We start from the raw sequence: 17568 nt of genomic DNA on the forward strand, positions 1-17568 counted from the left end.
GTCAAGGCAGAATGATTGTGATTACAAGGCCAGAACAGTTCAGCTTAGAGATGTTATTACCAGTAACCCAAGCCTTAAGAAAGTTATCTCAACCTTTTGCATAAAAAGGTAAAGGTAAAGGTTCCCCTTGACAATTTGTCCAGTCCTGTCCAACTCTAGGTGGCACTGCTCTTCTCCGTTTCCAACCCAAAGAGCCAGTGTTTGTCCACAGACAATCCTCCGTGGTCATGCGGCCAGCATGACTAGACATGGAACGCCATTACCTTCCCACCGATGTGGTACCTATTTATCTACCCACATTTTTACATTTTGCATGCTTTCAAACCGCTTGGTTGGCAGGAGCTGGGACAAATGATGGGAGCTCACTCCGTCACGTGGATTAGATCTTACAACTGTAGGTCTTCTGACCTTGCAGCACAGAGGCTTCTGTGGTTTAACCTGCAGCGCCACCACGGCCCTTTTACATAGAGGAAAACAAAGTGTGCTAAAGCTGGAAAACTGTCAACTGATGCTATCACGAGGCAGGGGATATAGTCATGTAGAAGACCTCGGAGGGCCAGATTCAGCGGTAGGGCATGAGGTTGCTGACCCAACAGTTTACAAGTCAGTTCCTGGGGGGGGGGGGGAGAAAATGGGACACGAGCACCAGGATGAATAGATCTAGCTGCTCTTTTAGCCGGTGTCCATTTCCACTGATGTGCCTGTAAGAATAATGCACAGACTTTTTGGCTACACATTTGCCGTTATCTTTATTGCACTGGGACCACATTGCAAACAAATCCACTGAAAGAAAAGAAAAGAAAAAGGCTGCAAAAGTAACTCTAGTGCTGCCTAAAGCATTTTTCTTTTTTTAAATCCTCAATTAGTTTTTAAAACTCAGATATGTATATATTTACACGGAAATTATCAAAAGCAAAAGTTGGGGAAAGCAGCACCCCTGCTACGAGTCTAGAAAGATAAGAACTGCTGCTTTCTTATGGATAAATATTACAATTTGTCTTCTTTTTTTACATCACTTTGCAAAATCACATTCAAGTATTCCTGTCAATGCGCGCGCGTGATCGAAGATTCTCTTCTAGTGTACGGTGACTTGGCTTGCAGCTGGATGGGTCACAGTTGTTGAATGATGTTATAGTTGGGTCCCTTTTTTTGGCTTTGACAACAGTTTAAGATGTCCACGTCCTTTGGGATGTGCATAGGAGGGGGAAGGGGGCGATTTAAATAAGGTATAGAGAAAGAAAGAACCTAGAAGGTCAATCGAAAGATCAGAGGTTGACATGCGCATTGAGAAAAATAAGGGTTGTACAGCCCTCACCAAGTTGTACCGTTTCAAGATAAAAACAGGTTAGAGCTTCTTCTCTATCACAATTCCTTTAGATCACAAACTCCAGGTCTCTTGAAAAGCACCATCTTAGGAAGAATAACGATAGGCTAATCCCCTCAATATGTTCATTTTCTCTGCACCCATTGTTTTGCATTATGGAAAATTGATATAAGTTTGATCCCTCCACTCTGAATCTGCATTCAGAGTCCCAGAAAGATCTCAGCAGTGTAGACTAGATCTATACGGGCTTCCCTTAGGATACTCTTGAAGCTGGTTCGTGTCCTTTGAACAATTTGGTAGGTAGATTTGCATTTTGAACAAACGTAACAACCTTCTATATAAATACAAAATATTAAATAAAAGATCTGGTTTCTGTACAAATGAAAGAAGAAAGGACATATATTCATCACTGATCGCTATAATTTTTTCAAATCCTATCGGGGTACTTATTATTGTTATTATTATTTTAAAATGTGGCAAGATGCACATTTCTTTTTTCCAGTTGCTTTATCCAAAGACGGACAGCTCCTTTGTCACTCTGTTATCTATTTCAGTTTCCGGCAAGCCATTGACAGTGTTGGCCTGGTCAACTCCACCCACCATGTGTGCGTTGAGAAAATGAAGGGCTTGGTGAGGAACTCCATCAGGGCAGGAAACTATGCTAACACCGCGCAGGGAAGGGCTTTCCAGAAGCTCCACTCGCAATGTGTCATCCGAAGCCATCCTTGGCAATGGGGAGAAATAATTTGGAGCTTAAAGGAAGCAGGACGGTGTGAAGAGGGCAACGTTGGGGGGGCGCATATCCACCAAAACTACGAGGACTCCCCAAGGACCAGTCAAGTTGGTTTCACTGGCTACATGAGCCCCCAGGATGCCCAACCTCAATCTAAACTCTTCTCTGAGCCTACGCCTTAGCTACTTGGAGAACAATTATAATTGCAATGTCTGAATTCACTGAATTCATGAAGTGGCATACAGTCCCTTGCAAGACTGTTTCTCTTTGCTTGTTGGTCTTTCTTGCTTCGTTGGCGGAACTAATAAAAAGAGGGTCCGGCGATTTCACTACCTTTTGGTCATCATAGTGTTCCTGTCAGAAACAAGGTCATTTTCAACCACGTTACTGTAACCGTCTTTTTCGATACAGTCATTGACGGCCTTGAGGACTATCCTCAGCCTCCGATCCATAGCTTCAAGGTGCAACTTGTACAAGATGGGAGCAATTTTATCTGTTTGCAAAGACTCTTCCATCAGATGGCTAAGTTTGTACTCTTCCTTGGCCAGAAGCTGTAACCGCAGATAGGTAGATTTCCGTATTCTAGGGGGAAAGAAGACATTTATGCATTTTTCAAGCCTGTAGTTCAGCAGCCTGGCTCCCACTATAAGTGGGACCAATGTCCCTCCCACCACGTCCATCAGAGGCTGATAGCTTTTGAAAGAGCATGCCAATGGGGAAGCATAAATTGTTTTTGCTTCAACTGCATGTCCAACTGCACAAATACCCAATCTTTGTTCTAGAGAAGGGTCTAATGAACCAACACCCCATTGCTTGTTCTGCTTGTTTCCAGTTGTTGGCAGAAAATTGTGAAAAACTGGACAAAAGCTATCTCGATTGAGGAGAATAAATTCCTAAGGCTCTCTTTAGCCAAGATCTACCATGAAGATTTGTTCCCTCTCTCTCTGACTGCAGCCAAGCTTCTTCTTCCTGCTTCTGGACCTTTGGACCTCAAGTAAAGTTTATTTTTCCTCACCTACCCACATGGTTGGCCTGTGTAGCCGACATGTAATTGGGGAAATGTAACTTCTCTGCCTGGAGGGAATATGCCAGCAAATACCAACTGGTGGGATGCAGAACTGTGGAAGAACTACTGCTTTCAGAACCAGGTTGCCGATTTCCTGGAGACATCGGTTTAGCTGGAACGAAACCGGAGGGCGGGAGAAATGGATGGTTGATCTAATCCAACAGAGCTATTTTGACCTTCCTCGCTGAACCCCATTCCTGCTCTTTGGCTCATTCTGTGCAAGCTGCTTTTAATTAAAAATCAAATATCAGTCCTCTATTTGTTCTGGGAGCTGGAACATTCTGAGTCAAAAGTACATCTTGTGCACTCGGAAAGAAGCAAGTAATGCGAGCTATCAAAAGGCTGCTTCATTGTTTGCGAGCTGGAAACCCCGTGGTTTCCAGCTACAAGTTCAACAACGGGGAACACACCACAGAAGGTGAGTGAGGAAAAGAGCAAAGGGTGAATCTGGCTTAAAGCCAAGAGATCTCCAACTCCACCGGCTTTGCGCCCGCTGCTACGAGGCAAACAGTGGGGCGGAGAGAGAGAGAACACTCCCGCCTTCAGGTTCTGTTTATATAACACCCAGCCTAGCCGTCTCTTCTAGGTGCCTTAAGCCCGATCCTCAAAAACATTCACAGCGCACGACTCCCTCCCTTCTTCTGTGTCTCAACAGTCTAACAAGGCTTACCTGCAGCATTGGTTCAAAGGCACCAAGATGGACAGTTCGTCGTGGGAGTATTTTCCGAACCTGGAGACGAAAAGAAGGAAAGATCACCAAGGATGTTCCTTAATGCTCAGGGACATGCTCCAGTTCTGCTCAACAAATAGCTTGGATTCCACCAGTTTGGAAAAAAATATGTGAGCTAATCTGCCTGGAGTGGATGCCTCTGCCATTCACTCTTAATTCTAACCTTTCCCACTCATGCCTTGGTGATGGGTGGTATTTATATGGCGTCAGTATTGGAGATCCATCTTTCCAAACTATCTTGTTCATGCAGCATCACTGCAGAGTTGGAAGGGTTCTCAAAGGTCATCTAATTCCACAGAATTCAGTTTACAAGAGCTGTTGAGGATGGGGGCATTCTGTAGATCACCGATTCATCGGGTGACCAAGAGCTGGAGGTGACTTGGCAGCACATAACAACAACAACAAAGTCCAGAAACAAGAATGGGCAATCAAAACTCTCTTCTGATGTTTTTTGGGCTGCAACTCAAAGAGCAGTCCTTGACAAGCATAGTCAATGGCGAAGACTGTTGGATGTTTCACAGTCCAAGAAAAACAGGAGGGTCATCAGTTACCCACCCATCTCTTACAGGGGTCAAATGACACCTGATGGGAAACGGTGAACCTGTGGGTGGGCCAAACTACGCCTACACTAATCACCTGTACCATGAAATGATCTCCAGATGCAAGTTCAGATCTGCATTTGAGTTACTGTAGATTAGGGCTTGTGAAAAGGGAAGAGAGCTGTTTGGTTCAAAAGAAAACCTTACCGATCTAAAGGAAATCACCTAGCCATCGATGGGTAGATCCTTATCTACCTTCTGCCCATTCCCGTTACAGTACTAATTGGGGTCAGGGAAAGGAACTCTTCCTGGAGCCGCAGAACAAGGGTGGGCAATGCATAATCCTCCAGCTGCTGCTGGACCCTACATCCCATCAGCCGTCACATATGTCCATGTTTGCCTAGGGCTCATGGAAACTGCAACCCAGCAGCTTCTAGAGCAGTGGTTCTCAACTCTGGGTCCCCAGATGTTCCTGGACTACAACTCCCAGAAATCCTGGCCAGGAACATCTGGGGACCTGGGGCTGGGAAAAACTGCTCTAGAGTGATACACGTTACGCAACCTTATCTTATGATGGACCCAACTTCCCAGATTCATAACATTTCAAAATACAAAATTACCATTTGACCATGTTCTTTAACCACCATATTGTTTCCCTTAAGGGCTTTTCATCGAGAGAGTCATTTCTAATCTTGTGGAGCAGATCGAGGAAAAGAAAACTCTAAAAATTATCCTACTTACATCAAGAGTCCTTTAGGACTTCAAAGAGTCTTTCACGACTTATTTTTAATGATATTACTTGTCCACAATATATATTGCCCTGATTTGGGATTTTTCTTAGGGGGTCATTTGTCACACAAGTTCACTCTCTCCGGTAAAAAGAGGGTAGCAATTAAACCACGAGATAAGGCTGAGATGTTACTCAAGTAACTTCTAACCCCCCCCCTGAGAAGACTTACCCTCTTCCATTGTCCAAGTGAATAATAAATGTTTCATTTCCGAACTTCTCGAAAGTTTCGTAGTGATGCCGATCCATGTTGCCTAACAAGGTTGGGAAAAAGGAAAAAAATACATTCTGAATTTTTTACTTTGGAAGAACTTAAATGTTTTCACTCAGCTATACGTTTGCATCCTGAACACGTAAGAGCAAAGCAAAAGAAAGCTAAATGATCTTGTTCATCTAAGGGAGCATGCTAAACTATGGAGTCCTGTGTATTCGCGAAGGCTTTCACGGCCGGGATCTAATGGTTGTTGTGGGTTTTTTTGGGCTTTTTGGCCATATTCTGAAGGTTGTTCTTCCTGACGTTTCTCCAGTCTCTGTGGCCGGCATCTTCAGAGGACTGGAGTAGGAACTCTGTCCATGCTCTGGTGGTGTTTTAAAGGGAGCTAGTCTGGATTCACCATGCTTGCATGAGCGATGAACGTGAATCTCACTTGACCTGCATGTTTTGAAGAAAGTGAACTCATTCAATAATCTTGGGTTCCCTGGCAGAAGTTGGTGGAGTTCAACTATCATCACACCCCTGATCACTGGGGCAGGCAGGTTGGGGATGATGGAAGTTGTAAGTCCAGAAGCATCTGAGGATGCTGAGATTGTGAGGAGAGCTTAATTACGAAGATGACAATGGTTTCCTTTTGCCAATGAGCTTTGGAAATGCATGGGTCTTTCTTCTGAGACCAAATAAATAAATAAATAAATAAATAAATAAATAAATAAATAAATAAATAAATAAATAAATAAATAAATAAATAAATAAATAAATAAATAAATAAAATACTTGATTGATTGATTGATTGATTGATTGATTGATTGATTGATTGATTGATTAATTAATTAATTAATTAATTAATTAATTAATTAATTAAAAATGTCTTGTAAAAAAGTTTTGTGGATGGGCCCTGTTTGGATCCTGAAGATGAATCCAACTCAACTTTACTTCCCTATCTTGGGGTGTCACATTGGGTTAGAGTGGGATTGGTTTATTAATTTTATATAGAAGGATTGTTTCTGCACATGGAACCCATTCATCCTGTGAGCACCACCTACAGCCTACTACAGGAAGAGTCAGACATTGATTTCACCCACTTTTTCTTTCCGTACTTCCATGGCAAACAACTATCTCAAACTACGACTGCAAGATTTTTCCCTTGTGGAAAAAAAAACGATCAGGAAAACTTGATATCCTTAAATTTTGCACATAAAGATGCAGCTGATGGGGCCATGGCCACTAGAAGTACAGTCGCTCGGCCAGAGATGATATTTTTTGGATTTCTTGGTCTACAAATCCCATATTTCCCTCTCCTGGGAGGTCTACTTGACTTACAGACACCTAACTGTGACTAGCCTAGGAGAAAACACCTCAGTGGGATGGCTTTGAGCTGAGCTAGGCCTAGCTCTGCCCAAACTTCCTGTTCCTGCCCCAGTGCTAGCAGGGAGTTTTCTTTCAAAAAAGGAAGCTAGGCAGAGCTAGGCCTAGCTAAGTCTTGAAGGCTTCCAAGTTCAGGCCTTGTCTCCTTTTTCTAAGGCATGTAAAAGTCAGGTAGATCTCCCAGAATCAGGAATTGTGGAATCTGTAGTCCACAAAATCTGAAAATCACCTCCCGATACTCTATCTCTTGGTTGGGAGATCTGCCTGTAATTTCCAGTGATGAGAAACCTACCCATGAGAAAGTCAAAAATGGTCATGTCCATTATATCCAAAATTCGGGTCCCTCTGTCATAGGGTGGCGTTTGTTTAACTTCTTCACAGTAGTCCGGATCAACTTCCCACCTGAGGGGAATAAAACCCAACAACATTTGGGAATGTTATGTGCATGAGTATACCAATTTTATCTTCTCACTTTTAATATCAGTGAGACATTATTTGCCTTTGAGTGTGAGGATAAGGAGAACTCTTCAAGGGTATCAGACAGATGTACCAATGGATGTACAGTACTTAATAAGCGTGTTACAGATAAAAATATTTCCTGAGTTCTTTATTCTTGTAAACCTGAAAAGACACCTGCACGAGGAATTTTAAACCCCACAGGCTTGGTCACTTCCATCTAAAATTCTAAACTTTTTGATCGAAGTTCTCTGCATTTTGCAAAGGTTCTCATTTCCCCCTCTTTAATAAGCAAAGCATACGGGCACCCACAAAGCAGCTGACTGATTGTTAAGTGAGATGAGAAAAACCCATCAAGAGCTTCAAAGTCGTAAACAAAGCAGCCACCACCCTAGTTCTGCATAGTTCACAGAATTGCACAATTTTTTTTTTTTTTGTAATTTTGAGCAAAACTGGGAAATTTTGCATAAAACATCATTCGTTGATGTTGAAAGTGTAAGGAAATTCCTTGCCATCTTTTCTGCTGGGAAGCATGTTGCAATTCTTTGTTCTGCTGTGCAAGTTTGAGACAAGGAAGGTGTTACATCCTATTTGTATATCGCTTACATCCACACTTTAAAAAGATCGCAATAACAAAGGAAAACTGAGCTCATATGCTTTGGGGAATAATATTTTATTCATGGACTGGGGAGACCCAGACTGAAATCTCTGCCATAGAACAAATCCCACTAGACAATCTAGTCCTCTTAAAATCTCTGTTGAGATGTGTTGGGGTTAGGGTTAGTGGCATAAATCCATTAGGGATAAATTTAGCGCAGCTATGAGGGTCTTGGAAGTAGATCAAGATGCATGAAAGATCAGAAAAATACTTTATTTCCCCAGTGCATTTGGGGAGGTGGAGAAGAAGGGGAAATAGGTCTCTGTGCTATTGATGACAGTAGCAACACCAACGAATTTGTAAATTGTGAATTTCTCTCCGCACCCTACAGTCCCTCTGTGTGTCTCCGCACATTACCTCCTCCACCTTCTGCATGCAAGTTCGTCTGGCTGCAGCTTCCTTATAGCAGAGGAGAAGCTACAGCAGTCTGAGCGGACATCCTTCTGTCTAGGTCAGGGAATGAGAACTTCTCACAATCAAGAGGTCTCACCCACCCACCCTGCAGCCTTGTACAGTGGTGCCCCGCATAGCAATGTTAATCCGTTCCAAAAAAAAGTTGGATTCCTCACTATACATGGGGAAAAAAACCATAGGAACGCATTAAAACACGTTTAATGCATTCCTATGGGGGGAAAACTCACTGCTATGCGGAAATCATACAGCCGCCATTTTCGAGGAAACCATGCAAAAACGCTGCGGGTGGCCATTTTGTTTACCCAGTGGCCATTTTGGAACCACCGATCAGCTGTTTAAAAAACATTGCAATGCGAAGATCGGTAAGCGAAACGCTTACCGATAATTGCAATGCGGTTTTCGCCCATTTAAACATTGCAATGCGATCGCTTTTGCGATCGCAAAATCCACATCGCTATGCAGATTCGTCATTAAACGGGGCACTCGTTATGCGGGGCACCACTGTACCTCCTGTGGCATGATACAAGCATTGTGGGGCCACATGGAATCATTTCACCAGACTTTTTGGCTACTCAAAAGCTATTTCAAGTGACTTAATGTAAAGGTTCCCCTTGATATTTTGTCCAGTTGTGTCCGACTCTAGGGCATAGAGCCAGCGTTTGTCTGAAGACAGTTTCTGTGGTCACATGGGCAGTGTGACTAGACTAGACCTTCCCACCGTGCTGGTACCTATTTATCTACTCACATTTGCATGCTTTCGAACAGCTAGGTTGGCAGGAGCTGGGACGAGCGACGGGAGCATGGATTCGATCTTACGACTGCAGGTCTTCTGACCTTGCAGCACAGAGGCTTCTGTGGTTTAACCCACAGCGCCACCATGTCCCTTGGAGGTATTTGACCGGTGACATAATTGACCCAGGCCTTTTAGCAGGGCAGAACCGAACACTGTGAGGGGGGAAATGTTTAAAAATGTCTATGCAAAGGTTAGAAATGGAAGGGGATCATTTGAGCACCGGGGGAACACTTATTACTGATGGTACCAAAATTAGCTAATGGGGGCGGGGGGATCTATAGAAAAAAATTGAAATTTTTAGTGTCTCTCTTACCTCCACAGTTAAAAAAAAAAGAAAGCAAAACTGAGAGCTCGTAGGCTTTGGGAAATAATGTTACATTCTTTTATACTTGGACTGGGGATACACAGACTGAAATCTCAGCCTTATAACAAATTCCGTTAGAGGACCTAGTCCTATAATCCTTGTTGAGGTGTGTCAGGGACCGAAATGTGACTTCCAGCCCACACTTTGCTCATCCCTGACCTAGGGGCTACAAGATAATTCCATCAGATTCAAATCTTCCTTTTCTTCCTTCCCATCCTAGTTTTGATACCATCCGTGAAATGGAACTAGGGAGATCCAGGTTGTAATCCCCACTGAGCCGTGATACTCGCTAAGGGCTCTTAGATAAGCCACGATCTCTCCCCGTGATCTCCCTCACAGGTTGTTACGAAGATCAAGGGATGAGGAAGAGGAGACTGTCATATACAACCTTTAGCGCGCTGAAAGGAAGACCGGGTTTAAAAATGGCTAAGAAAACACAACAGTCAATGTAAACACTCACTCTGCTTTCTTGCGTTTGTGGTAAGAGCGCCTCCATGGATTCCTCCAGGTCTTCCTCTTGGCTAAAGACAAGTCCGGCAGAAAGGCAGCCAGGGACCCCTCTATCTGGTCTGGTTTCCCACACAAAGCATGCTCTGTGGAGCAGTAGTAAGAGCATTCGCCATAGAAACAGATGTTATTGGCTGCAGAAAGAACGAAGGAGATGGTGAGGAACCTTCGCAATTTTGAATGACCATCTTGACCAACATGGATGACAGCACTGAGGCTGATATTCATATGTGTGCTTCCTTTTCTATCAATGAATAACAGGCCAGTTTACTATTTACAATAATGGCTTGGAGACAGACCCAAGGGAGGTGATGGTGGAGGGAAAAAATGGGAGAAAGAGATCGGAATGAGGAGATCAGCCAATTCATGTGGCAGTGTTTCTCATAAACATTTCACAGTGAGCTTGGATGATAGTCAAGGAAGACATTGACTGCACAAGAGACATTTTAGGGACATGGAAGAATGGAGCTGAGTAGAGATGGGCATGAACTATGGTTCGGTGATTTGGTCCAGCACTCACACAGGTGTTCGTGGATGACACATACTTCCGTCCCTGCCTCCTCTGTGTGATCTCCACTCACTACCAACAGCACAGGCTTCCTTGCTCTGCCTCCTCATCAGTGCGGGCGATCACAGCGGAAGCAGAGGAGGGAAGCGTCTGCTGCTGCCAGTGAGTGGGTGATCCTGCAGAAGACAGAAGCATGGGGTGTCCGCAGAACACCTGTGATGGTGCCATTTGCCGAATTGGGCTGGATGGCCAAAAGGTGGTTCAAGCCCATCTCTAGAGCCGAGGACTCTGATTTCACGGCATTGGTGAAGCCATATCCGATTTTAGTTTGAACTTGACCATGGCTATCCCGGGTGCTGAAACCTAGAGATTTAAGCACCATGGACAGCTCCTAGAAAGGGAAGACTGAAACCACACAATGGGTCAACTGCTATCACAGAATCTTAGGGCTTTCAGCTATATTCAATAGAGGGATAACCCAAACATGCTGCTAAAATGCTCACTGTGTTTTTCCCCACTCCATCTATTGTCACTCTACTTCTGTAGAAAGCGACAGTTGATCTAGAACCCTGGAAAATCAGGATTTCCAGTTGCAAAAGAGAGGGGTGCATACCGAGATGATGCTGCCATCTTCGGACTACTGCACTTGACGTGAACAGTGCAACGGCAACAGAGGTGGGTGAGATTTGACATCCTCCATTATGCAGAAATTTAACCCCTGGCAGGATTAATAGACAGCTGTTCAAGAACTGCTGGATAACTCAGTGGTTCAAGTATCTGGCTACAGAGGCAGAGGTTGGGAGTTTGATTCCCCACCGGGCCTCATGATCCATAGAGTCCCATCCAACCTTATGGCTCTAATTTATTTATTTATTTATTTATTTATTGGACTTATATACCGCCCCATAGCGCTACAAGCACTCTCCGGGCGGTTTACAATTTTTTTATTATACAGGCTACACATTGCCCCCCCAGCAAGCTGGGTACTCATTTTACATTACTAAGATGATGGTGATGATGATTATAAAGAAAAAGTTGTGAAATTTCTGGTTGCATATATTTTCTTGAAATATCTTGCAAATAACTTGCTTAGTTTTTCTACGGAAGCTTCATTACACACACACACACACACAACACATGTGGATACAGAAGCCATGGCCCTACAGCGGTGACTTATCATCTTGCAGAATGGAGTGCTTCTTTAAAAAAGCTCCCCAGAATTCGTCACGGACTGGTGACGAAAGCAGCCTGTTGTTTTACTAGCCGCAACCCCTTCTTTTGGTGAGCATAAGGTAGGGTTGGTGGTTGGCTTAGAGTGAAATGTGATTTTCAAAAAACAAATGGAAGACAATGCTCCTATCATTATTATTTGCCTTGGGTGTATTAACTGTCTGTGTGACATATCAATAGGAAGAAAGAAAAGAGGGTGGAGATGGAATAAAAGCCTTCTACCTGCCCTAGCTTTTCTCCCGAGGTTCGGTAGAATATGAGGGCTCCTCTTCTTCATGATATTTGAGGCAAAGTGTCACTGCTGGCAAAACATCATCCATGGCTGTTGCTATCGGGTGCTTCTTTCACTCACTTCTGTTGTTACCCTGTTCCTTTCTCTGGAGGGACATGTTTGAGACGTATAAAATGATGCAGGGGACGGATCAAGTGGAGAGAGAGGAGCTCTTATCCCTCTCACGCAACACCAGAACCAGGGGACATCCACTCCGGTTGAGTGTTGGGGGGGGAGTGAGAACAGACCAAAGAAAACATCTCTTGACCCGGCGTGTTGTTCATCTGTGGAACTCCTTGCCACAGGATGTGGTGATGGCATCTGTCCTAGATGCCTTCAAAAGGGGATTGGACAGATCCCTGGAGGAAAAGTCCATCACAGGTTACGAGCTATGATGGGGATGGATAATCTCCGGGCTTCAAAGGAAGGTACCTCCAAATGCCAGATGCAGGGGAGGGGGATCAGGAGACAGGTCTGTAAAGGTCTCGTGGGCTCCCAGAGGCATCTGGTGGGGCCACGGTGAGATACAAGGAAGCTGGATTAGAGGGCCCCTTGGCCTGATCCAGCGGGGCTCTTCTTATGTGTAGCCAAAAAAAAAAAAATACTTGAAAGGTTGCCATATAGAGGAGGCGTAGGATCTCTTCTTGATTGTCCCAGACTGAAGGCCATATAACAATGGGCTAAAGTTACAGGAAGGCAGATTTAGGCTGACTATCAAGAAAAACCTCTTAACTGTTAGAGCAGTATGACAACGGAACCAATGACCTCGAGAGGTGCTGAGCGCTTCAGCTCTGAAGGCCTTCAAGAGAAAACTGGACCACCCTTTGTCAGATTCGCTTTGATCTGGATTCCCGCATTGAGCAGGGGGTTGGACTGGATGGCCTTACGGGCCCCTTTCAACTCCGTTGTTGTACGATTCTATGCGAAGTGCCACGGAAGGTGGCCTGGCCCACAGCTCAAAGCTGAACTCTCACTGTAAGGATAACACTGGACCACTGGAAGGCTGGAGTAAAAGGTTTGATTAACAGCATGTAAACCACTGTGGGAGCCCACCAGGATGTGGAACATCCGTGGCTATGGTAGTGCAAGAGGACTACGGTTCTGCCCATAGGCCCGTGTCCTATGGCAAAAAGTCAAAGTGTACACAATTACTTTTAAAAAGATCCCCCAAGGGAGGCCCAGAAGTCTTCTGTTAGAGGTAGGGCCTTCTTGGTGGTGGCACAGAAGTTATGGAATCAACTCCCAGAGGAACTACACCCGGCCCCACATACTCATTTGGGAGGCAGTTAAAAACACTACTTTTCAGTGGAGGCCTTCCACCTTGACCCCGGTTGTATCTCTTGCCTCCTGTTTCCGTTTCGGTCTGAGAATTCGCTGGGTTTTTAAGTTTTTCAGACTCTGCGTTTGTTCTTTGTGTGGCAATTTAGTGTTTACTGCTTTGCTGTATTTTCTTTTCACTCCTGGTAAACTGCCCAGAATAATTAAACAAACAAACAGTTACAGTTCTAGTTTCAAGCCCCCAAAGTATTTAGTTACAGTTACAATTATATAAAGTTACCAATTCTAGCTATAATCACTATTTTAGAAAGGCAAATAGTCATCAGAAGAACTAAAATAAAGGTTAATCTTTCTTTTGTTTCTCCAAAGGACTTTTAGCTAGTTTTTTTTTTCCCCTGGGGGCAGAAACCTGCCATCTGCTATTCTTGTACAGTACAAAATACACTCTCATCCTGCCCACCTCACTGTCACCTCAACGCCCATAACAAGGTATAAAGGAGCAATGACACCCTGTAATAGTCCTCCTCCACTCGTGAGTCAAGCCACACACCCTTATATAAGCATCGTAAAAAGTGGCCAAAAAAGTTATTCTTCTACAACAAAATGAGTGAAGTTATCCTTCATTACACTGCAGGCTGAATGTTGGCACAGCTTTATTATTGAGGGGGGGGGGGAGAAAGAATTGCCATTTTATATTCCCAGCTGCTCAGCCAAGATCTGTTTGCTGGAGTAACACCACCAGCTTAAACCTCATTGGCAAGTTAAGAAGCGAGCGCAGACATTTTGTTCTGCGCAATTCAACACGCAAGAGCAAAGAACCTATGCAAACTTCTTAACTCGTGGCCGTTCGCTGCTGAAATTCACACTCGTTGTGGTTAATCGATGGGAGCAATTAAGGGGATTTTGCACATCAGTTCTGAAGCCTGGAAAGTGTATGCTGGATGAGTCAGACCGGCGGTTTCCAACCTTGGGTCTCCAGATGTTCTTGGACTACAACTCCCAGAAATCCTGGTCCAGCACAGCTAGTGATGGAGCCTTCTGGGACTTTGAGGAGATGACTCCACCAGCATTTGAGAACCCAAAGGTTGGAAACCATAGCGGTGTACCATCCCTTCAGTGCACTGGTGATTCCGATGCTACTGACATCCACACCACCAACCTTCTCTACCTGTTAAACTTTCTTCCATCTCCAAATCTACTGGGGAGAAAGTTCCCTGCAAACTTCTAAACAGATTTACGTTTTGGGACGGAGGCGCTGTGATTCACCCTTTTTTGTCAATGGCACTCGTGATCTGGATAATAATTCCAGGATTCCGAGGTTGGAAATAAGGCGCGGAGCATCGTTTGCAACTATGAGACCAGTGCGAACAAGCATGCTTACACTGCATTGGCAAAACTATTCGGGACTTTTCCAAACATCCCAGCTGTACAACTTCCTAATGAGTTCACAAGCTAAGCTGGTGATAGTCTCTTGCATCCACATGGATAGGCCTGGGATTCATGGAATACAGACCCCCAAAGTTTGCAGAAATTCCTTCAGCCAGATGCCTGGGGTGGGTGGTGGTTAGCAAAAAAAGCAACAAAACAAATAAAGAAATAAACAAACACATCAGTCCTTTCAGATGCCTGTAGTCACTTTCAGCTGAAAAATAATGCCTTATCTCAGACATGATGAAGACAGAGGAAGTGGTTAGGCAAGGCTAAGCTCTCTGGGAGTTCCAAGTCAGTATGTGTTTGGTGGTTTCCTGAGTGGTGCCTCGTAGAGATGGGGGCATTCGTATAAGAATATCCTGGCATAGGTGGTGGGTCCAGCCCCGTGGGGCCAGGTGGTCCACTCACTGATCGACCGCTCTCTCAGGCGCTGCAATCCTTCCAATGACTCCGGAGCTTGTGATTGGCGAGCCACTCTTCGACCTGGCAGGGAAGCTTGTCGTCCCGCCTCCTCCCAGGAATGATGAACCAATCGTGATCTCTGGAGCCACTGGGAGGACTGCGGCGCTCGCGGCAGTCAGTGAGTCAACCATACACACCCAGGGGGCTGGACCCGCATTACTTCCACCTGTACGGGGGTATTCGTATATGAATACCCCCATCTCTAGCGCCCTGTTTGGAGCATAATAGGCAGAAAGAGAGAGACTACCAGGCTCATAATGCCTTGCAGTTCTCATGGAATTGAGCACCATCTAGTCACTGCCTGAAAGAACTGGGGAGTGGGTGGGTGGGTGGGTAGGTTGGTTGGCTGAAACCTTCAGAGGCCTTGTAGGGGACATTCCTGCAGACTTCTGGGAGCGGTCATCCATGAATTCCAAAAATCTAAGGCCTACATACAGCTCTGCTTTATGGACAGGGTCAGACTGGGGTGACCCTCCCAGCAAAGTACAACACTCAGAGGAAACGCCAGATTTATTCCTGTAGAGTACGTGCCTCTTTCTGGTAGTAGGACCTGCGATTGTATTTGCACAGTCAGCTATTCTTCTAAGCTTTCAAAACCTGGAGAGCGATAGTCATCTACAATGCATTCAAAAGAAATGTGCAAAGATCTTAATCTATTTCTCCTGGGTACCTGGAACAGATACGCCATTGTCTGTTTACCCAAGGAAGGTGGAAAATCCATAATCCTCTATGATTGGCTAACCCGAACAGAGGTCTGAGTGCTCCCTAACTCTGTAACATTGATTCTGGGAAACTACCCCTTCAATTACTGTAAAAACTATGGCCAACGTTGTTAATATGCCCCATTTTGCTAGTAAATTACCACTCGTTGGTTAAAGGCCTGGAGTTTCAGCAGCCTGCCCGCCTGAAAGAAGACAGAGAAACGTATTTAAATAATTACTGACCTATTTCTATTCTTTACATTTTGTCTAAAGCGCTTTGCTCATTTTTTGCTTTCCGAAGGTAGCTGCGCGTTTCTATCTGCTCTCAGGCAGATTTGTCTGAAGAAAGAACGAAACCCTTCCATGGAAAGCAATTCTTGAACAAACTCACTCTGACAACGATTCGCCCCAAAGCGCCTTGAGAAAGACGTTCACAGAGCTTGGAAATAATGCACGGCAAGTAATAATGTTAGCTGTAGCATGTTCGTTTGGATAGTAATGTTACCTCAACATTACTTTTAAAGGGTAATGCAATGACTGGTAACATTGCTACCTTTTTAAAAATGTGTGACAAGTAACATTTATTCATTCTATTTAAGGCTTTGCTTTTAGGGTGTTCACTGTGGGGGAACAGCTGTTTACATTTATTGTATTTTAAGTGTAATTTAAAATAAAAACAGTACTCCCCTCCTATCTATGGGATCAGTATCTGTGAATTCACTTATCCGCTGCCTGGAAATATTAAATTTAAAAAACAACTGTGTATTTACCAGAACTGGCCACTAGAGGTAGACAGAGATCATATTATGTATATGGTTCACTATATCCACAGTTTTCGGCATCCACGGAGGGGCTTAGAATCAATCCCCCGCAGATACCATGTTTCTACTGTAATTAAAACAACTGAAAAAGCAATAGATTGACAACCACATGATTCTGTTGTGTAGTGTAGTAAATTACACTAAAATAGGCCAACTTGAATCAATGGGGTTTAGTGAATTAACTTCTCCACAAGTTCCATTGATTCAAAGGAGCTGACTCTCACTGCAACTTACTATGCTAAAGTAAGGCTTAAAGCAGGCCTATATGAATCAATAGACAATATGGAGGAATTGATCTATCAACACCCCCTTCCCCTTCTTCAATGGATCTAATCTAGCGCAATTTACTATGCTAAGCAACAGGATTTGGGCAACTGGAAAATTGTCTATGTAAGGAAAAACTTCCCATACAAAATCTGAGCATGACAAACAGGCCTTAAAGGATCAGAAGGATTACAAAAGAGGCAGAGATGACAGCCACATTTATACATCAAGGTCTAAAGAAAAACCTTAATAATTTCTGAATGCACAGTTTCTGATGCCCTTTGGGAACTTAAACCAACAAATCCCAAGGAATTCACTGTTTGAGTTGCCAGTTAATATAACACCCTTGTCAAGATTCTTGTATAATTATAGGTTGATGCACCGCTGTAGCGCTATATAATTCAAGACCTTCATAGAAAAATCCAGCTTGTCTCTGTATCCATTTTTGTCAGCAGTGGGAATCCAATTAAGAATTTGGAAGCATTGTGAATTGGTCTTTACATGAAATGTTCACACGGACATGATCTAACTTGCTGATGGCTTCTTTCTTTCTTAGTCCAGCCAGCTGTTCTTAACAGAAGTCATCGGAGGTCCTCCCCTATGGAGGCTCAAGTTCATTATGCCACTTTCGCATAAGCAGATGATGGAG

At 44.1% G+C, this 17568-nt stretch overlaps 1 protein-coding gene across 1 annotated transcript in view; it reads right to left on the reverse strand.

Annotated features, from left to right (window-relative positions):
• Positions 1–722: 722 nt before the first annotated feature.
• Positions 723–17568, reverse strand: part of FAM20C (FAM20C golgi associated secretory pathway kinase) — a 90587-nt gene continuing 73741 nt past the window's right edge. Inside the window, exons 6-10 of the mRNA XM_072983004.2 lie at positions 9907–10087; positions 7054–7163; positions 5352–5433; positions 3794–3853; positions 723–2639 (exon numbers count right to left, since the gene is read on the reverse strand). Of these exons, the coding sequence (XP_072839105.2) occupies positions 2387–2639; positions 3794–3853; positions 5352–5433; positions 7054–7163; positions 9907–10087 (686 nt within the window). The 3' untranslated portion in view covers positions 723–2386. The remainder of the gene's footprint in view (positions 2640–3793; positions 3854–5351; positions 5434–7053; positions 7164–9906; positions 10088–17568) is intronic.

The sequence above is a fragment of the Pogona vitticeps genome, chromosome 13 (assembly GCF_051106095.1).
Source record: "Pogona vitticeps strain Pit_001003342236 chromosome 13, PviZW2.1, whole genome shotgun sequence".
NCBI classification, from domain to species: Eukaryota; Metazoa; Chordata; class Lepidosauria; order Squamata; family Agamidae; genus Pogona; species Pogona vitticeps.